Source organism: Canis lupus, chromosome 16 (genome assembly GCF_003254725.2).
Source record: "Canis lupus dingo isolate Sandy chromosome 16, ASM325472v2, whole genome shotgun sequence".
Taxonomy (NCBI): domain Eukaryota; kingdom Metazoa; phylum Chordata; class Mammalia; order Carnivora; family Canidae; genus Canis; species Canis lupus.
The window spans coordinates 14342387-14365616 of record NC_064258.1 but is presented as its reverse complement, the minus strand read 5'-3'; the positions used below and the strand labels follow the sequence as shown (position 1 = coordinate 14365616).

At 37.8% G+C, this 23230-nt stretch overlaps 1 protein-coding gene across 1 annotated transcript in view; it reads left to right on the top strand.

Annotated features, from left to right (window-relative positions):
- Window positions 1–23230, top strand: part of DGKI (diacylglycerol kinase iota) — a 428861-nt gene that overhangs the window by 234278 nt on the left and 171353 nt on the right. The window contains 5 exon segments of the mRNA XM_049094866.1: window positions 5728–5841; window positions 7264–7401; window positions 10417–10495; window positions 19237–19292; window positions 20219–20281. Coding sequence (XP_048950823.1) covers window positions 5728–5841; window positions 7264–7401; window positions 10417–10495; window positions 19237–19292; window positions 20219–20281 — 450 coding nt within the window.

Below are 23230 nucleotides of genomic sequence, written 5' to 3'. Positions count from 1 at the left end.
AGTGCTCAGCTGCCACACGTGACCCATGGATGCTACAGTGGACAGTACAGATGTGGTCTCTTTGTAACCAGTTAGTGTAATCCCAAGGCTGTCACATAGTTGCGGGTATTGGATGGGCTTGTCTCATCTTTGATCTCTAGGCTGAAAGAAAACTCCCCTAGCTCAAGAATAAGCTTGAGGTTTATCAGACCTTCAGGTTTATAAACTAGGTTTTTTTTTTGTTTGTTTGTTTTTTGTCATGTGGTGAATTTATATTCTTTCCCTTCCTTGGCCACATCTCTACCCATCCAGCTCCCCATAACTGTCCCCATAGCTGCTTAAATATTGAAGGGCATATGAACCCAAGACCCTAGAGGCACACATACCCACTCACCCCCCACCCCTCCTGCTGGTTCCTTAAGGCATAAGGTGATCCCTACCTATTTGGCTCCTGACCTTGATAACTGGGGGGGATCCGCCTTTAACCATGTTCACGTCTTTCCAAAGGCCTAGAATTAAACTATTTAGCCATCCACTTCATGCTTATTTCCTGATCACTTGGCTTCCCTAGATGAGGATCCACCCCAAACAGCAGGTGCCTCCATGCCCTGACTTACTACAGCCACCGCAGGGTGGCAGGCACATCATTCCAAGCCCCTTTCCTCCCAAAGCCTCAGTTTATCTCTGTCTCTCCACCTCCATCTCTCTCATCTTCTATCTTGATTTCTTTAGGGCTGACTTTAAACGTTTCTTGGAACTCATGGTGACTTGTAAACTACTAGATGCGAACATAAATTAAAAATATCAAAGGGAAGAATCAAAGTGTACATGTTAGAAAGGGACACCCAGGCAGTGAATGCTGTCTTGATCTTTCAGTTCAGAAATGCTGGCCTTTTCTTTTCATTTCTCAATATGCACATCCTTCATCTTTTTGCCAGCATGTGAGGAAATGTGACATGTACCTGGTCTGTTCAGAGAAAGCGTCAATTCACCGATCTTCCCACCCCTCGGCCGCCTCTAATGTTTGTACATTGCAGAATGAAAATACTGCTCAGAACACACCGGGTGAACATTTAGTGGTAGCTAAAGCAGGATTTGGGGAGGCGGTGGCAGCACTGACCAGCTGCAGGTGGCACCTTGGGACTGCTCAGGGACAAAACCCAGGACCCCTGGGTTTCAGAACCCAGAGGCAGGAAGGAGCTTGCAAACTGGGAAATGGTTTCACCCAATCTGGATAGTTTTCTTCAATTGTGATAGAAAATATGCTAAGTACTGTGTTTTACAATTAATTAAATTTAACTGAACGAGTGCTGGATGGGCTGGTGCAGACGATTTGGGGAAATGTGAAAGCCTAGCGTGCCACAAACCTGAAGCCTGGATTTCCAGAAGGAACAGGTTCCTGATAAGGGAGAGGCCCCAATAACAGCTTTGGGCCTGAAGATCTTTTATAGAGTTTTGCTTTTATAAGGACAGATACAGATGATTATTCAAAACCTTTTATGCCTCTTGCTATTGTAGTATATTTGCTTACATTCTCTCTCTCTTTCTCTTTGTAGCAGTTTTCTACTTCAGTACAGTTTGGTTTTTGATAGTCTCTGAAAGACTTTGTGATGGGTGGCAGTCAAAAGTGGGATTGATATGCCACCTTGAGGCTCCAACTTTAAGTGGTGAGGCAGGAAGAGGGCATTTGGCTTCTAGGAAACTGGACCTTTATAGGGGAAGTGAAGAGGAAGAAAAATTAAGCTTAATCACAGCAGCTAATGTTAATTAAGCATTTCCTATTTGCCAGTGCATGCTAAGTAATGTCTACACGTTATTTAATTGATAACATAACCCTAAAAGGCTTGAGAGACAGATGAGGGAAATTGGAAAGATTAAATGGTTTACCTAAACTCGCCCAACTAGCTTGTGATGGAGCTGGGCTCACTGGGATCTGTTTCTCCCTTCAGCCCTACATTCTGTTGCCTACTGAGGAAGTTGGTGTTGGCTAATATGGCTCTTGGATGAGAAAAACTATTAAGGACTGTGCAAAGCAAAGATACAGATTCACTTCTGCTAAAGAACTATGATTAGCCTAACATTGATGGCACTTGAGAGAATTTCATGACAAATCTTGGCTATGAAAGGCAGGTGACCTCTCATGACATCACAGTTATGTGATGATGGAATACTAAACCAGCTGACTGTATCCAGGAGAAAAATGGAATATTTGTCCACTGGAAAAGAAAGTAGGACATATTTATGCAGTTTTTTTTTTTTTAAAGATTTTATTTATTCATGAAAGACAGAGACAGAGAGAGAGAGAGAGAGAGAGAGAGAGAGAGAGGCACAGACACAGGCAGAGGGAGAAGCAGGCTCCATACAGGGAGCCTGATGTGGGACTGGATCCTGGGACTCCAGGATCATGCCCTGGGATGAAGGCAGGGACTATACCCCTGAACTACCCAGGGATCCCTATTTATGCAGTTCTTAAATCAGTTGCTAAGAAAGGAGAAGATCCCTTGATTCAAATAGGTTGTTATGCATTTTCTTCTTCTGCTTAGGCCAAGTGTGAGAGACAGAGAGTGGATGAGAAGTCCAAGTGTCCTGAGTGCTCCCGCATAGTAAAGTATCATATGGATTCTTGGCCACTTTCTTTGAAAAAACAGGAACAGCGTCAGAAGGTTTGAATGAGGGCTGTTGTACAAATTAAAGAATTAGTAGAAGATCAATTCATGAAAGTTACAGGGCACTCGTTTCAGTCATTTGAAAAGTATTTTTATTTCATGCACTGTGGACTAATCCCCTATCCTTCCCATCCATCTTGGTATTAGTGTTCTTCCTACGATTTAGAATTTTTCTTTGCAGGCTCCTCTTCAGAGGAAGTTAGTTTGTTGTGTTTTGTCTTTCTCTTTTCTTTGTCTGCATCCTTTCACTTCCTAGTGATCTTTATCACTTCCTAGTCATTTGCATGGTTGCCAGGACTCTGGGACTTGAGGATTTTTTTGTAAGTGACTCAGGCACCCATCCCGGGAGATGTTGGGTGTTGGAGGTATGTCAGTGAGCCAGTAGGAAGGTGGGCCCACTGCTAGAGACTTTGTCCCTCCAGCCTCAATGAGTCTCCACTGTCTTTGGGCTATGACCTGGTGCAGGTGTTCTTCACCCTTTTCTAGCCTCTCTCCTACTGGCCAAGAGGCCCACGAGGGGTCTCATTCATATGTGGCCTCCTGCCAGGAGGGGTTAACATTTACCCCCTATTATCAGACAGAAGCTAAACTCCTGTCTTCATCTGCTTGCCATTTTGTGTTTGGTTTGCTTCTGGTCCCTGAAGATTTATTTTTCCTATCATTGTGTCTAGAGTGCAATGGGTATTGCAAATGTGAATACATGACATTATTTTGCCAGGAAAAAAGAGACTTGTTTCACCAAAGCATAAGAAAAAAAATTCTAATTTAAGTCTACCTGAAAGAAAGTAGATGGACTTGTGAGTATAATTCATAAGGAGGAGACTGAGTGTTCATCTCTTGGAGAAGTTTTAGAGAGATTGCCTTCTTTACCGGGGACATCAGACTCGATTTCCACCAAGTTTCATCATGTTTCTGAGAGTCTCTGAGTCACAGAGCTGTTTACATTTGTAGTCAGTGATTCCTGATTGCTAGGATTCCTGAGTTTTCATGTCTTGTTGTAGTTTATTAGAGGGATCTTACGGTGTGCAGTTCGTGCTTTTAGCAGCACAGGTACCGTAGCTAGCAGAACTATTTAGCATCTGACCTATACTTCGACAGCAAGCTTTGTTAATACCATCTGTAAAAAAACTAAGAACGTGTGGGGTCAGAATCTATGGAGTCATCTAGGAGTGACTTGCTCAGTTTGAGGGAATAGAGGGACTTCTAGATACTTCTTTAGATCTGGATTTTTAGTTTCTCATATTGGGTGAACATGATGGTATGCCTTTCTAGGAGGTAAACACAATGTAGGCTTCTTAATGGACAGGCAAGTTTTACTTCCTGGGAAGAAATATTGTGGTGGAGAAAGGATGGAATCTCTAGATGGAATCAAGAGACCTGATAAGATTCTGATGCTGAGACTCCTAATTATTTAGTCTTGAGCAAATTACATGACCTCTTTGCACCTCAGTTAATAAATCTGCAAATTAACTGAACTTGATAGAGCAATTGCTAAGATTTCTCCAGCGCTCCAAAGATTCCAAAAGAACATGCTGCTGTCTCCAGCATGGTTAGACTATATCCAGAATTAGGTTTAGGTCTTTATTTAAAGGCTCCCTGCACCAGAGTGGCTAAGATGTTAGCCTTGGTGTTTGACATATCTAATTTTGAATGCAAGCTATACTGCATAAACGATATGATATTAAAGAGGTCATTGAATCTTCCAAGTTTTGGCTTCCTTATCTATAAAATAGAGGTGAAAATTATTTCTACCTTACAGAATTGTTCTGAACTTTAATAATATGATTACAGAGCTTTACTCAGACATCAGCACATAGAAAGCAAAGGTATGTTCCTCTCTTTGTTCACTGTAAGCTCTTTGACAGCAGCCGTGTACCTTACTTATCTTAGCCTGGCTCATTCATCTTATTTCAGTTGCTTAGTTCTGTTTTATATGTAGTAGTGTTCAGTAAACGTACTATTAAAGCACAATTTTTAAAAAAATTTGAATAGGACTCGTACAAATATAGAATATATGCATGTCAAATTTATTTAGCTCTTTAATGAAGGAACCAGCAAGATGATAAAGTTGATTTATTAGAGAAGTAGAAGAAAAGGACTATGTAGTTTATACCAAAATAATTTTTCTAAGTTTGAGACATAAATGGTTAATGGCCTTATGGAAGAGTAAAACCAAACTTTTAACATAATCATTTATTGTCGACATTTGTATCTCCACAGTACAGAAATCTGTCCGTTAACCTACAGTCACAAAGTTCTTAGGCCTAGTGAAACACTGTTTTAGTATGACATTGGGAGGATATGCAAGTTTCTTTTTGCTATTTCCAAGTTTGGGATAATTATTCTAAATAGTTACAAGACCAAACCTAAAGTATTATTTATCTTAGAAAAAGATTAAATGGGAATATGATTCTAGTATATAAGTATCTATTTTCTGCCTAAACTTATAATAAGTCCCTAGGACCATCCATAATTATGTTTTCATAATGTTTCATTAAGAAGAATATAAGGATGTTTAGGAAAATGCTACTAATTTCTTACATGATGCTATGGAGGGTAACCATTTAATGAATGCTTACATGGACCATATCAAGGGCTTTATATATATTTTAGTTTAATCTGTAAACAATCTTGTGAGGTAGGCATTATCTCCATTTTGAAAATCAGGTAAATAAGTCTCAGTGAGGTTAAATAATTTAATCAAGATTATGTAGCCAATATGAGCCAGAATTGAAATTCAGTCTGATTCTGAGTTTTGTATTGTTTCCAGTGCCTATGTTATAAACCTCCCTAAAGTTCAAACTGTTCTGAATTTTAAGGTAGATCTCAAGTTAAACATATAGGTTAGTGGGTCTAGTTTTGCTTATATGACAGCACATACAAAATGGCCCTTCTCCCTATAAAGGACTTGCCATTTTGAAACTGTTTGAGATAAGTGGTCTGTTTCCTGGCCACTAGATTAAAACATATATGTTTTCAAGAAAAACCATTTCATTTGCTTTTTAAAGCTCCCTTCTCTCAGGTTGTCTTTGTAACTTACCTATCTTTCTTATATCTCTTCTGGCCCCCACAATGTCTCTAGGTGGGCTGGATCCTTTCTATTCTGGATGAACTACAGCTGAGCCCTCAGCCTCCCGTCGGGGTCCTTCCTCTGGGGACTGGGAATGACCTGGCTCGAACTCTCAACTGGGGAGGGGTAAGAACTTTTCTAAGGGGCTGCCCATACCATCAGGCAGGAGGAGCCTTGAATCCACAGATGTTCTAATGGAAGGGAAATGTGCTTTTATTGTCCAAAGAATAAGTTAGAATTCAGAATCAGGGAGCCCATGCATAAGGATTTTATCTGGACCTTATTCAGTTTAAACCTTTAATCATCTAGAGAAGAAAGTATGGTATACAAAACAGGAGTTAGTACACAGGCTTGGAGCTTCTTGAGGTAGCCATTGGAAGGCAGTTGGGTAAGTTGGCCTCAAGTCTTCATCTAAAACAATTACACAGACCTCAACTGATCCTGACTGTAGCCCTAGCTAGAATAGCCAGTCTGCTTCAGATTACAATCCTTAAGTCAAGAGAGTTACAGCTTTTTTGGAGCATTTTGTTTTTTTGGTTGATGCCATCATTGGCTTTGTTGGGCAGGTAGCCAGCTGTCCTTTCCACCATAGAGCCAACTTTAAGCAAGCTTAGTGGAAGAAGTATACCTGTCACTATCTAGCCATTTTATTAATTTTTCTAGGGTGTTAAAATAGTAAGAAGACAAATTTGCTAACATATGCGGTCCCACCAGCTTTTTATCTACTCATATGAGAGATTGGGCTGGGCTCCATGAAAATTCTCTTCAGATATTAGCAGATACTGATTTGACCTTTGTGTGAATTAACTTCCCTTAGGTGATAATTATCTTCATATATTAACAGATATTGATTTAACATTGAATGAATTAACCTCCCACAGGTCTTTCTTATTTTTTCAAGTGAGCATAGTATAAATGCATTAGTTGCTTTGTGCAAATATACTTATCACTGTTAACTCCTCTCATCTACATCAATAACTTGACTATCCTTAATAATCATGCTGCAAATAACACATAGTCAAGGAGTGAGTGGGTGTCTGATACAGCTGTGCTTCAGACAGACTTGCCTTAGGTCATAGAAGGAACACAGAAAGAGCTCACTACAAGGTTAGGGAGAGGTGAATGAGGTGGAAGGTTAATAGAAATAGTTGTCTATCATATACCACCTTGATTCTTTTCCTCCTTTTTCCGCACTCACACTTGTTCTATATATGTCTCAGATTCCTCTATTAGGAGGCTTGGGGAATCCTGTTTTCATTCTGATAGAAGCAACCAGCCAGCATGGCCCTCAAATGCCTACCAGTGACATTGGTTGTTGATGGTGGCAAAAATTACTTCTCAACTTAAATCAGTTAGAGCAATATTTCTATGCATATTGCCTGTGACTATTGTCCTAGATTCTAACTACTTCAAGAAAACCAGTTTACCTTCCCAGCCTTGATAATTGTAAAATAAACAGAGATCTATAGCAGAAGGGCTCTTGCTTGCATGAAATTCCTTTGGCTATACTGTTCCAAGTGGCAATGGGTGTATTCTTTGATTCCTTAGGGCTACACTGATGAACCTGTCTCTAAGATCCTTTGCCAAGTAGAAGATGGGACAATCGTACAGCTGGATCGTTGGAACCTCCATGTGGAAAGAAACCCAGACTTGCCTCCAGAAGAACTTGAAGATGGCGTATGTAAGGTGAGAGAGTTTTTTCTTCAGTGGAAGGGAACCCTGGAGCATGTACCTGAGCCACAGGAAATATACTGCTGGCTGGAGAAGCCTATGCTGATTCCTTCCTATGAGATAAGAGGATGATGTTTGAGTTTATGGCTATTAGGACTACAAATATGACACTCCTTAGTGATTCTGCCCCCATAGACTTCTAAAGATTGAGGTTTCCTACCTGCTTCCAGACCTCTGTCCTCAACTTCCACACCAAAGAGAATGTATTCATTTTCTAATCTTTCAAGCATTGTAAATTCATAACCTATGAGAAGGTGGAAAATATGGGTGGTGTAAATTCATAACCTATGAGAAGGTGGAAAAATGGTCCTGAAGCATTAGGCATATGGTCTTTCAATGGAAAGATAACCTCCCAAGATTTCTAGTCTCTTACTAAATATCTCTTATGTATAAGAAATATTAACTTAGTCCATTTCATTACTTGATTGAGACTTAAAGATGCCTAAATAAATATTTTGACTTAGTATTTTTCCTTCAGTGATTGAGCTTTCATTTCCACCCAAGGCAAACCAAGAGACACAATTGTATATATGTTAGTATAGAGCTTCAGTAGAACATTTGGTTCTAAGTTCTGGCCTCAACTTCAGATAAATCTGACAGATTGCCAAATAATAAATAACCATGTTCTGCATATTACTTTCCACTTTTCTTCTGTGATAGTGTTTTCAAGGTTTTGCATGCATAAGAACCTCCATATGCATCTGTTAAAAATGCAGATTATGGGGCCCAGTCCCCATTAATTCTGATTAAGTAAGTGCAGAGTTAAGGCCCTGAACCTATACTTTAAATGACATCCCTACTTTATTGGATTATGCAATTGATAGAGCCAAGATTGTCATGGATGTTTCCACTTTAAAATATGTTGAACCAGATATCCTTCCCAACTAAACCAAAACCTATTTATTCATTAGCAACACGATCCTGACCAATTGTGATAAACACTCAATCTATGGCTAAGATAAGTTAAAAGGTGTTTTATTTTGTCTTCATGTTTTTTTTCCCCAAAACTATGATCCAGAAATTATAAGGTTTCTAACAGGTATCATGACTGCTTAGTGGATTTGCATTCATAATGTCACAATGTTGTTTGAAACCACAGGTATCATTTTGGGATATGATGTTTTTTTCTGATGTGTTTGACCTACAGAAATTCAGTAGAATACAGCCAGTGTGAAAAGAATTATACCATATGGAGATTTTACGGTCCTTTCCCCACCGAACTTAGAATGCTTCGGCCGTCAGTAGAAATCTCTATTTAAATCTCTTCCCAACAACTTAAGAAATGGAAAGACTCCTTGGTGCAGCCAGGGAGCATTAATTCAGATAATTAAAGGGCTTTGAAAACTTGGATTTTGGAGGAGATGTGTAGGAAATTGGGACAATTTTCCCTGGAAAATATGAATAAGAACTTAATAACAGACTAAGTTGGGATATTATTTAGGGAATGGCAACCAGATGTTCTCCTAAAGTTATCAGTGAATGCTAAGACATGGGTTAGAATTGTAGCCAAGAAAACATAAATGGTAGGGATGAACATATCTATGCTTTTGGCAAGATCACCAACCCTTGCTGTCATTACTAAAGCTTGGTATTTTGTTTAAGTGCAGGAACTGGACATTCTCAAATATTAAGCCAGGAGAATGAGACGTGATTTTGGCATTACTCTGTGTTTTGTTTCTTTCCTGCTCTCCAGTCAGTTGTAAACATTTCTAAGGGGGCTGATTTGACCTATGAGTTTATTATAAGCTCTGACTCAGGGCCTTCTGTAGGGGGTTCATTCTTTCTTTCCATTGGAGACCAAGGCAATCTGTTTTCTTTTCTTCTGTATTAATATCTCTCTTTCTGCTATTCTTCCTCTTGTTTCATTTATCTCTTAATGGGATAAAGTCCTCACTCTAGTCAAACAAAATCTTACTGATTAAGGAGCATATGAACACGTTTGATAAACTTACTTTTGAAATCTTGAGGATTAAACACTTCTAACAGAAGAGAAGTATATTTCTATCTGGAGGCTAAACCTGATAATTATCTGGAAACATTATCCAAGCTGAGATAAAATTGCTTCTCTATTTAACATTTACCTTCTACTCTGAGTTGCAGAGGGAAAAGTGGAAGAGCCACAATTTCCTTTCTAGCATTTTCCACGGGCTTTTCTAATTGTTCTAACATTAAAGCCTTAAAAGCACATGAATTTTGCAGTTATGAAGAAGGATTGTAGGTTGTATCATCTTCTTTACTAAGCTTGCAGTGGTAACAGCCAGGGACCCAGAGGACTATAGGAAGACTTGTGTGTGTACATGCATCTGTGTCTGCATATTTCATAGTCTACTAAAGATACAAGATCTAATAGACTTCTGATAGATTCAAATAGATTCAGATTCAAATAGAAATCTGAAAAATACTAACAACTATGTATACATATATCTTTTTCCCCTGTAGATCAGGGATAGCTGAATGTTTCCCACTGCCTTATTGCTTATGACATATGTCAAAAATATATTTTAAAAAATTAAAGGGTAAACATTAAATATTATTCATTATAAGTTGCAGTATTAATATGCTGAATATAAATCCTCAAAAAGTTTATCCACTGATTAGCTTACACATGATCCTTCCAGTTGAATTGACTTTCTAAGTTTACTTAGTCATTCTTTGTAACTATTGCATATGTGCTTCCCTCAGCTCAATTGGACTCTCATTAATATCCACAAGAATAGTTCCCATTTCATAATTTGTTTTTGTTTCACTTGTTTCCTATACTACTTAAGATTCTTGGGAGTGTTATTTGATTTGAGCTTTCACTAATGAATTAAAAAAATCACCTGTTCCTTCTATGCAAACACCTTCTACCTCGGGTTGTGACTTCTCTTTTTCCCAGGGACTGCCCGAGAGGTGTCTGGCCTTAGGCTTTATTTTACTCTTTCTGCCCAGTTACACACCACTTCACCTCTACTTTGTTCATCATTTCAGCTCCCTCTGAATGTTTTCAATAATTACTTCAGCCTTGGATTTGATGCCCACGTCACACTGGAGTTCCATGAATCCAGAGGTGAGGACAACGTCCCATTTCCATCTCCCAGAGAGGAAGTTTCCAGCAGGTGTTTTGCATGTTCCCTTCTGCTTGCATATCACTTTAAGTATTGACAGTGTGCTTCAGTGTTGTTCATTTTAACTTTTATGATGACCCTGTGAGCTAGACAAGATAGGAACTTGTTATAGATCGGACCTTGAGATCTAGTTGTTTAGGTCTCAAAGATGTAAAGGATGGCACCAGATATATGTTTCAGGTCTCAGATTGCTTTTTTAAGTGTGACTAGAAACTTTGAAGTTAGTGAACTACTAGAAAGTGATAAAGTTTCTTTCACTCAAGTTATTAGGATATTCACAGCTTCTTGAACCACCAATTAGAAAAATCCAACACTTCATACACCAGGGCCATTGAAATTAGCAAAAATATACAAATCCTCCCTGGGTGTGCAAAAGAGACAACAGGCATCTTAGAACAATAGGGGAACTGACAAGTGGTTTAGGTTGAAAGAAGGGGTAATGATTGGATTGGTGGCAGAGGTGCTGGGAATGCCCATTGGACAAGCTAGAGGGATGAATGACACCGAGTGGTAATAATTTCAAGGGCTAAAAGATATGGGAGCAAGATTAGAGAACAAACTATTTTTGAAAGAGAAATAACACAGAATAATGGCACACAGATAAGTACTTCATCAGAACATTTCCTATGCCATTCAGAGCTGAGAAAGTTTAGGATTTGGGCTTATGTTGTAAAGCCCCAATCTTCTGTGCTCATGCTCACTTACTTGGTGTCTCTTCATCTCTCTCTTAAAATCTCTTGTTAATGTAGCTATATGTCTATGCCTTTGCCTGTATCTACATCTACATCACACCTAGTACCTGGTGAATATGTTAATATATAACCAAAACCATGCCAGGCTGTAGGTTAGTGGGTGTGTTGTGAGATAAATGAGAGGATTATTTTACTTCTTTTTCTCCATATTCTTCAAGAGCATCAGTGGTTTTAACTCCTAGAATTTCAAATACAGAGACCTAAAAGCTAGAATTTGAATGTTCAGATTCTAGTAATAACACAGAAGAAACTCTCTTACACACTAAAGGTTAAGAGTTGAGTTGTAGGATTAAGGGTGTTAGGATACAAAATATGAGTGAAGTCCAAACCTGTAATTCTCTTACTGAATTTAGCAGTTTTGGTAGGCTTTGCCTTCCTGCTTTCATGGGGCTTTGAGGGTCAAATGCTGTGTCAAATAAAAGCAGTACTGATGGAAGAGAAAGCCATAGTTTGACTTCTCTTTTTGAAGGGTTAGTTGATAACAGAATACCCAAATATTCAAATACCCAGATCAGAAGCAATACCACCCTCCCACCTCCTTGCCATAGGCAGGTCTTGGAGACAGATATTGAGAGAGCCCTACTTAAGGGCCTACATTTATAATCTGTTGGGCTCCCTGTATTTAAGGAGACTTAATTTGGGGCAGTAAATAGAGATTACTCATTTCTTAACCCATTTGTTTTTCTCTCATATTCTTCAGGAGACTCTGGCTCTGGGCTTCCTAATAAAATCCTTAGATTTTTTAACAATACTTATAAGTATCACCAATGCATGAATCTCCCAAAATAGATATCATGGCATGAAAAGAGGCCAAAATGAGTAAGTGGCAGACAACGAGCTCATTCAAAGGAGCCTAATATTTTGTCCAATTAATCTGACAATTTCCTCATGATACATTTCCTTGTGCTCTGATGAAACTTCAGTGTCTTGGAGAGACAGGAGCAGAGACATCAAGATGGAAAGATTGGGTTCAGAAGAGAATTCTTGAAGGAAAGTCATGGGCTTCTTTGTTTTGTTTTGTTTAGTTTTAAGCTGTGGGACTATTTTATTTATAGAGAGGAATATGCAAACTCTGGTGTATATATACATAGTTTAATATATTTGTAATTATAAAACAATTGGTTAAAAGACTCAAGGTATTAGTCTTTGAATAGTTTATTGTTGAAGCTTAGTAATTTAAATGCTTTCAAGCAGTATGAAATGGTATTACAGATATTTGCCCTGGAGGTAAGCTGGAGCCCTTGTGGAAAACCAGCCACTGAAGAGCTGATAAGGGACAATTGATACTGACTGAGACTAATCTGCAATATTCATGAAGATGGTATAGAGATTTGGTTGATATGGCTATACCAGAAGTGTGGACTTCTTAGTATCTGTTGACCTATTACTCATTTTGCATTAATTAAAAATCATTAATTTATGATGAAAAGTATAATTGCCCAAACCAGTTTTTTTTTTTTTTTTACTTTTTTCTGTTTCTTTGGATTTTCCCCCATATTTTTACCTGGATAGACAGGAAACCTCAAGCTCACCTGCAAAAGAAAAAGAAAGAGAAGGCTATATTTTCAACTTGTTTCTTTTGGTCTTAAGTGGCTATTCTCAAGCCAAGAACACTAATTGCTGACACTTCAAACTGTTCTCAAATGCAGACATTCACAGTTGGAGGCATCATGACAAAACTTGTATCATTTGCCATGAAATACTTGGAGGGTGATTCAAAGCCTCATGAGAGCCATTATAAAAAAAATGAGCTTGGATAGAATAACCTATTAGGTATTAAGAAAAAGATGTGTAAGGTGTGTGTGTGTGTGTGTGTGTGTGTGTACTTGGGAATTATGCTAATCTATCTACATGAAATGGGTAATAAATACAAATCTTACTAAGGCAGAGTCTTTAAAAATGTAATTGCAAAAACTATTTTTGGCATAGATGTGAAATAGCCCATTGAATAGAGGGGCTAATTAGACACAATTGAGATCATTTATTGGTGGCATTACCGTGTAAATGCTTTTAGAATTACCAGTAGAAAATCAAGCAAGGAGTAAAGATAGTCTTAACATTTTGATTGCCTTTGTATATAAAAAATTAAACATTTGAATAATTTTGTTTCTATATTTGATCAGAAGGTAGGGTTAGTTCATTTGATTGGAAAATAGAGATGCTTTCTTCTTATTAAAGTGGCTAAACCATGCATGGTTGAACTGTTGCTTGCATATCAGAAAGTGCAGTCATTTGGAACAGAACTTGGAGATGTAACAGAATTGGCCATTTAATTTTCAGCTGGAGTCTTGCCCAGAACTTTAATAATTATTGCATTATGACAGTGCTTGAGCAAGTGCATTGAAAATATTCTCATCTATTAATGTATAGCCATGTTAACAATGATTATGGTTATCAGGTGGCAAAGTTAGGTCTCACTTTGCCAGCTATATGAATTAGATTGTCATTTCTTTGGACATGAAGGATATTAAGCACCTCAAACTTTTAGCCTGAGATTGGATGCTTAAATTTTACTGCCTCATTGAAATTACTTATCCAGAGGAGTTGAACCTTATGCTACAAGGTCAGGGAAATACAATTATGACTCTAGACAAGGCAGTATTTAAATTTGATTTAAAATTTACTATTTTCATTGAATATATAGAAACATGCAGATCGGCATATTTCTAAGGATTATGAATGTTACATGATTCATATGGAGAATGAACAGATTTCTTTAAAACGATGTTCAGTGGCTTGCTAAATTTCATCATCATCATCATCACTGCAAAGGAGACACTATCAGTCTTATGTCTGTGTACTGAGACTCAAGCTTGATTTGCCCTAGAGAAACTCTCACTGTCCAAGGTTCTCTGTAACCTTCTTTTCCATTTTGAACCTCTGCATGGCACCAGCTCTTCATTCAAGATTCAAGAACTCTTTTGATCATTCCCTTTATGTATGACTCTCACTTCATCTGATATAGGCACCTTTGCATGGCATATAAAAAACGATGTTTTCCTCTGATTTTCAAATCTATCTCCTCCACTCTAAACTCATGAGGGCAAAAGACCACATCTTATATTCTCTGTGCCAAGGCCATGGCTATCTCAATAAATGTTATAGTAATGGAAAGTGTAATTAGAAGATAGGCCACATATATAATATAAAAGGTAGAAGTAGAAAGGAATATACAGCAGGGACAAGATTAGTTAGTTGTACAGGCAATAAATAATACAGGAATTTGGCAGGAGAAAGGAATCAGAGGAAAATCTCCAGAAAGGGTAGGATGGAGCTGAAAGATAAAGGAGGAGTATGATATATGTAAAAAAGAAGTAAAGTGGCTGAGGGCATTTCAATGAGGAACAAATGAGCTTGTGTAAAGATGTGGACCAATTAACACATAATGACAGATTTTTACAGCGGTGTTAGAAAAATGGGTAGTATTGGTAAACATATTTGTCCTTAATGGGAGAGGAAGTTGGAAGAAAAGATTTTTTTAGATACATACAATTTAAATTGAAGGTGGCATTGTTACTGTAGGTATAGATTTTGGGATCATTTATGTATATATAACTGAAGTCTTACAATTAGGTACATAGCTAATGCAGAGAAGATGGAAAATGTGAGTTCTGTACAGTTCAAATTGCTTATTGATTTCTATAAACATAGAGTTGAACTTGTTTTTGTGAATATTTCCCCTAATAGACCAATTACAGACGAAAGTAGGGTTTAGGATCCTATTCTGATGGCACAGATGTTACCATGTTATACATAAAAATGGGATTAATATTAAATCAATAGAATGGATTATACCCTGAACCTTATTATCATTATAACTGGATTATATCTAGAGCCAAATCATTTAGGTGATTTAGATGGTGAGATTTGGGAAGTTTGAGCTAATAAAATTTAGATGAGATTTTTAGATTTTGAGTTGATGCCCTAATTTGGGATGAGACCTTTGGGGACCTTAGAGGGTATGAATGTTTTTCATCATGGGAAGGATGTGAATCATGGGGACCAGAGGGTGGGTAATGGTAGGTAAAACTTTGGCCTTTATGACCTTTGCTATTTGGTGTCATGCTTGTTGGTTACGTTATTTTACATGGTAAAAAGACTTTCTGAATGTTTTGAGGTTAATAATTAGCTGACCTTAATAAAAGGAAGATAATTCTGGGTTATCTGAGTGGGTCCAATGTAACACCATGAGCCCTTAAAAGCATGAGTGGAAAGTTAAACAGGAAGTCAAAGAGATGTAGCAGAGGGGAGTCAGATAGATTTGAATTGTGAAAAATACTTGATATGCCATTGCTGGCTTTGACAGTGGAGGGGATCCCAAGCCAAGGACTGCAGGTGGGCTCTAGAAGTTGAGAATGAACCCTAGCCAACAACAACCAGCAAGGAAAAAGAACTTCACTCTTCCACCTGTAAGGAAATAGGTTTTGCCAACTATCTGAATAAACTTTGAAGTGAATCCTTTTCTTTTTTTTTAAGATTTTATTTGTTTATTTATAGCACATACACGCCCATGAGTTGGGGGACAGGGGAAGAGACAGAGAGAGAAACTCAAGCAGACTCTGTTGGGTGCTGAACCTAATGCATGGCTCCATCTCATGACCATGAGATCATGACCTGAGAGGCAATCAAGAGTTAGAATCTTAACCCCCAGAGCCACCCAGGCAGCCATGAAAGTGAATTCTTTATAGAGCCGCCAGAGAAGAGCCCTGCAGACTGACACCTTGATTTGGGCCTTGTAAGACCCTAGGTAGAGGAGAGTTCAGTCCAGATTTTCACCTAGAGAATAAGAAAATAAATGGATGTTTTAAGCTACCAAGTTTTGGGGAATAGAAAATGAATACAATTAATGTTGGTGTCCCATCTGATTAGAAATAAGTTAATGTCCTAGACATACACAGTGTTTAGATCTCACTTGGTTACACTGTGTCCTTGTGGAAGAGGAAGATGGGCAGTTGAAGAATTGCAGCAATAAGTTATGAGTACTTCCAGTATTAGGATCTTGGGATACTTTGAGTATTGTTGGCATTTCATGAGAATGATGTTTCATGGTTGACGTCATACCAATTAACCGATACAATTTCCTTAAGGAACAAGAATGCTTGAACTTTCTTACTGGTCCTTTCTCGATTCTGTATGACCCTTTTCTTTGATATATTTGGGAACCACGTTCCTTGGACCTTCTCAAAGACCTGTCAATTCTTATATTCTTATATTACAATAGATATATTGTAGATATACATGTAGATATATTCAGCCACTCAACACTTTAAGAGTCAATAAGGACTGATTAAGTACTATTATTTGCAGATTTCCCCTTGCTTTTTAATGGACTGGCTTCTGCAGGGACTGGGGAAGCTCTAACATAACCCAACACCTCTCTCAGCTCTAGTCAGCCTTTGTTTCCGAGGCTGTTTGGAGTAGGGTAAATATTAAAATGGAAAAAGTATTTAATCATCAAAGTAGGCTCAATCAAGGAGTCATTAGTATAATACCATTATACTATTAACAGAGATAACAGAATTTACCTCCATCTTTTCTGTTCTCAGGGCCAAAGCATAGGTATGACTCTCCTACCTTGTTATGTTTCTGACACCTCTCTAAATGCTAGTGTCTTAATCTTGTTTAGTTTACATATTAATTGAATTTTATCTAGTTAAATTACATTTGAAGTAACTGTTTTCATTAGCTGTGTCAGTGAAATCATCAAAACCCCAGTTTACTTACTAATTTTATTCTACTCTTTTAGGTCTTACAGAACATTTTCTGTATCTTGAGAGAAAACTATTTCTTTAAAAGGAGAAATAAATAGGCTCATAGGAGAATCCCTTAGGAATGTGAATCTTTTTCAAACTGTAAATTAATATTTTTAAAAAATAAATGTAATAGTTGATGCATGATTCACTTGATAGCAGTGGATGTGAGTGCCCTGAAAAAGTTCTATGTCAGAACTATGGGTTCTGCCATTTTGCATTTTTTTTTAAGATTTTATTTATTTATTCATGAGAGACACAGAGAGAGAGAGGCAGAGACACAGGCAGAGGGAGAAGCAGACTCCATGCAGGAAGCCTGATGTGGGACTTGATCTCAGGTCTCCAGGATCAGGCCCTGGGCTGAAGGCAGCACTAAACCGCTGAGCCACCCGGGCTGCCCTATTTTGCATTTTTTTTATTGTAACTTGCATGATAGCCAGATCTGACTATTTTTCTTTCATCTTTTTAAAATTAGGAATTATGTACCCCTGATAAATTGCATTGCAACAAAAATTCTAATTTTGCCTCTGGTTCCATAAAGCAAGAGTTAATGCAACTGAAAATGGTACCCAGCCAAATCTGGGTTAAGAAAGGTTAAAAACAAATAAACAATGTTACTTAGCAGCCAAATTTATTCTAAAGACCCATACTGTAAAAATGGTGACTTTGGGGTCCACAAATGGGGACCAGGGAGATAGAACACTCAGTACCACTTTTATCCTTTTTTTGTGTTTAGTATTGCCTACAAATTAACCTTCGACTTTTGTTTTATTTTGTTTCTAGGGTTTAGAGTACTTAATTCTGTATAACATAGTGAATGTTTAAGGAGAGGTGTGAAACTTAAATATGTAAAAACTCTCAAGAGTTTCCATGTTGTGTGCTAATATTATAGGCAGTACTAAAGTACTCAATTTAGGCAATACTAAAGTACTCAATTTACAACATACTACCTTATTTTTTTTTTAATTTGCAAGATTCCACCCAGTTTCCACATTATGTGCTAATATTATATTCTAATAATCATGAAAATTATCTAACGATCCTATGCCTAGGATTATTCTCTGAGATGGTACAGCTCTTATTCTGCACAATCTTAGTGAGTGAACTCTTTGCTACTGTTCTTCATCTAGACAATTGTTGAGATTTGCCATTCAAACATAGGGCCAGGACTTAAACAGCTTCAGCTAGCTGGCCAGCTGTCTGATGAGAAAAAATTTGAAGAGACACCTTGCCTGAAGAAGGAATTGATGAGCACTTGGAATAAAATAACAGGAGGCAAATCATTGACAGTAGGCCTGATCAGAAAGTCTTGGAATTCTACTAGAAAGAATGTAAGGAAATAATATTTCATTTTGGGATTTTGTAATCCCTTAAATTCATATGAACATTCTCCAATACAGATTCTTATTTAACTTTTTTGTGGTCTTCAACCTATATAATTAACAGAACCAAACTCAAAATTAAACCATTTTTCAGCCAGAGCCTTTGCTGTTGAATGCCCTGAGGGCATTTAGCAGTTCACCTGCATATATGTATATTTATGTACCCCCACTAAGTCAAATGACTTTTTCAAGGATTGTTACATAAATAGACCGTAGGGGATCCTGGGTGGCTCAGTTGGTTAAGCATCTGCTTAGGCTCAGGTCATGATTCAGGAGTGCTGGGATTGAGCCCCATGTCTGGCTCCCTGCTCAGCATACATAGTTTATAAAAGACATGTCTTATGGAGGTCAAAGCGAATAATCACAAATAATCACCTCTTATCACCCCCTCCTTCATCCTTTCACCTCTGCCCTGGATCCCTGCCAGCCCTCTACTCTGAATAGAGTCCAGAGTCTCTCATCTTTTAATGTACATACAAATCACCTGGAGAGCCTATTCAATCATGATTTCTAGACACTACCTCCTAAACATTATAATTCAGTGGTCTAGGGTGGAGTCTAATAATTTGCATCTCTAACAAGCTTCCAGTTTATGCTGATGCTGCCATTTTGGAGCTACAGTTTTGTAGCACTAGACAACTATACCAACTGGCCTATAACTAAGGGAAAGATGATAATAAGGCTGTTGAATCTGTTGGATCTGTGGGGTGGGGAGAGAGGGGAAGGAAGTAAGAGTGCTAATGGAAGTTACTACCTTTAATGAGGTCTCTATAACAAAACTACCTTTTTCCTTTCACAGAAGCAAATCCAGAGAAATTCAACAGTCGTTTTCGAAATAAAATGTTCTATGCAGGGGTAAGTATATATTGTATTTTATAAGTATTATGTATTATTTAATACTAATTCACCATTGATAATAAGGATACTAACTATGTTAAAAATAATTACACATCTCAGATGTTTACAAGTATGCCTATATATGATTAAGGTTTAATGTCTTGGTTTAAAATTAAGATGTATTTAAGTTGGTAGAAAGGGAGCTGGTGTTCATCACTTCGAACTTTAAAACCTAAGGCTTCATGTTGTACTGAGGGGATGATATTCAAGGAGTGACATGAAAAACATCAAAGCCAATCTAGAGAATGAGACAGGCAGACTTAAAAGATGTATGGAAAGTCTTGGATAAGAATGTGGATTGCATAGGAGTTCATATGCATCCATGTTTGGATGAGAAATTGACAGAGGATGGGCAGTTTCTCATGAAAGGATATATGTGAGTAAAGGAGATCTTTTTTCTTTCTTCTCAGGAATATCCCTGGGGATGCATGACCGTTGATGGGGGGAAGCACCTCTAAATTATTGATTTAAAGAAAGTATAGTTTAAATTTATAACACTGGATAGACAGAATTGAAATAGAAGAGGAGAGGGTGAAGCAAGATGTTCTTAGTGTCAAGTTAAAGATGATATCAACACCCTATGGTCAAGTAGGAGGTCAGGAAAGGTCATCAAAATCAATCTTCAAACTGGCTCTTGGAATTATCTACTTTTTCACTTTTCTATTTGTGTTCTTAAATTTTATTATAGGTTATAGTTTGAAAACAAAGTTTTCATCTTGACAGCTACTGCATTGCATTTTGTTTTGGATTTAACAAGAAAAGAACTTATTTTATATTTTGAATAATTTAGAAGCACTAGGAACTATTTATAACATGGAAGCAAGGACTTGGCATAACCATGTGATTAAATTTGTTTTTTTCCCCTTTATTTCCGTGTGGTATAGGCAGCTTTTTCTGATTTCCTACAGAGAAGTTCTAGAGATCTATCCAAACATGTTAAAGTTGTTGTAAGTATTGAATGTGTTGACTCAGTTCATTTGAATATAAATATGTATGCTGCAAATAATGTACCCCAAATACCAGTTTATATACTTAATCAATGGGCTGCCTTAATTCCAGAGATCATTTAATATAGTTCATTCAGCCAACATTTCTGATAATATAACTCTGTATTGGGAACTGTCTTAGTTGCTGGGATGAACAGTTAGTTTCACTCCTGAAGAAACTCACAGTTCCATTACAGAGAGGGCCTGTAAGTCACTGCATAACATTGTAGTTAGTGTTGTTGATTATGCATTCAATATGGTGGTGGCACAAAAAGGGGAATGGAAACTGATTATGGTGGGTTCAGGGATACTTTCATCAGAGAAGTGATGTTGAGCTGGGTCTTGACATAGAAATAGGTGCTCACCAAATAAATATCTTTATTTCAGGGCTACCTGATGAGACTCCATCTTAGAAAAAGACTCTTAAATACAGAGAACAGGTGGTTGCCACAGGGGAAGTGGGTGGGGAGATGGGTGAAATAAAAGGACCTAAGAAGTACAAACTTTCAGTTAAAAAATAAATAAGTCATGGACATGAAAAGTACAGCATAGGGAATATAGTCAGTAAGATTACAGAAATGATATTTGGAGACAGACAGATGATTTCACTCAGTGAGCACTGAGTAATGTATAGAATTGTTGAATCGTCATGTTGTACATCTGAAACTAATAACACTGTATGTAAATTATACTTCAATAAGAAAAATTCATAAAATTCATAATCACCAATCAATAAAGCATGTATGAGACATCAGTCTCCTGAGTCAGTTGAAAGAAGAGAGAAAAGCGATTACCACTAGTGTCAAAGGCCATTGGCATCACTTTTAGGTAGTTTAGTTCTCATGCAATAGCAGTGAAAACAAGCATCTCCTAGTAGTAGAGACTCTTTAGAGGGGAGGTACTGCTTTCTTAAAGCTGGAGGCAAGAAAGACAGTGGTCCACTGAACTATGAAGATCTTTTATTTTATTTTGATTTTTTAAGATTTTATTTATTCATGAGAGGCAGACAGAGAGAGAGAGAGAGAGAGAGAGAGAGAGGGAGGGAGGGAGATGCAGAGACACAGGCAAAGGGAGAAGCAGGCTCTATGCAGGGAGCCCGACTTGGGACTTGATCCCGGGTCTCCAGGATCAGGCCCTGGGCTGAAGGCAGCACTAAACTGCTGAGCCACCCAGACTGCTCCTGAAGATCTTTTATTGATAAAATTATGGTTATTAAATTTAAGTAACAGTGACCTCCCTGTTTCTTTAAATTTTAAAGATTTAAATATTAAATTTAAGTAATAGTGACCACCCAGTGAAAAATGAACTTGTCCTGCTTTTCCAGTATTTTTACATTGAGAGGAAGGGCAGCAACACTGCCCAGGGGCAGTGGCCATATTGAATGGCATTTACTGTTCAAGTCAGCTGCAGTGAAATTAAACTCTGTATACTCCCTAACTACTGGACAGTTTGTCTGCACATCTAGCACTCCCCCTGATGACAAGTATCTTGTACGTAGGTGGCTATATAACAGGGATTAAAAGAAGCTTACAAAGAGACCAAAATGGCACCCAGATAACTAGGAAAGATAAGCTGTCAGCCAATACAGGCAAGATTCCAGGTGAATTGGTTTGTGTAATACCATCTTCTTTTTTTGTGAGGAGAAAAAAGATTAGAAACAAAATAGAAATATTTGGGATTCAGTCCTAGGTCCACCTTTATGAGGTATATGACTTTCGGGGAACCAGGTAACCTTCCAAAAGAGTTTACTTGCCTCCTTTAAAACAGGCATAACAGGGATCCCTGGGTGGCCCAGTGGTTTAGCTCCTGCCTTTGGCCCAGGGCACGATCCTGGTAGACCCGGGATCAAATCCCACGTTGGGCTCTCGGTGCATGGAGCCTGCTTCTCCCTCTGCCTGTGTCTCTGCCTCTCTCTCTCTCTCTCTGTGTGACTCTCATAAATAATTAAAAAAAAATAAAAAAAAACAGGCATAACAGGACATGTCTTTGAACAACAATTACTGACCATTGTGATGTGTCACACAGGGATACAGAATATTTCTATAAGGACATCACTGTATGTTTTCTTGAGTGAGAAATGGAAAGGATAGAAGATTAGCTAGAGCAATTTAATGTACAGGTAACAACAGACTGTCTCATTTTTGCCACAGGGTGAAGTCAGGTGTTTCTGAGGTAGTAGTTAATCTCTCGCATAAATGTAGAGTAGTTTGCATGACTACTACATCAGAAAATCATAGGACAATAACAAAATCCTATGTACAGCATTATTTGTCCTCCTTCCCATGTTTTCTTCTTCTTATGACTTATCAATATGTGAGCTTCTGTATAGGAACATATTTTATGTGTAGACATTTTCCTTTGTGTGTTTGAAATAGGAGAAAAGTTGAAAGCTGCTGTTCTTTTTTTTTTTTTTCCAGATTTTATTTATTTGAGAGAGAGAAAGAGTGAGAGCATGGGGGGCAAGGAGGGGTGGAGGAAGCAGCAGACTCCCATCTGATCAGGGAGCCTGACTCAGGACTCCATCCCAGAACCCTGAGATCATGACCTGAGCCAAAGGCAGATGCTTAACCAACTGAGCCACCCAGACACCCCGCTGTTATTCTAAAGAGACACAAAATTTAAAGGCAGCAATATGTAAGAAAATTTTGTGAAGCATGAGAGATGGTAAAGTGCCCTCTTTTATAATTTGATAAATTCCCAGAATCACTGACATGTTTCTCAGGAAGAAAAAGTAGAAAATTTAAAAAGATTTCCGTTCTAAATATGATAATTTTATAGTTTTTTTTTTCTGTAAGGCAAACAATACTGCTTTGTATGCTATTAATGTATCACATCCTATTTTTAAAGTTTTAGTTACTTACAACACTCAATTTTGATAATTTAAGGTATCTTCCTTGGTATAGTCCTCTA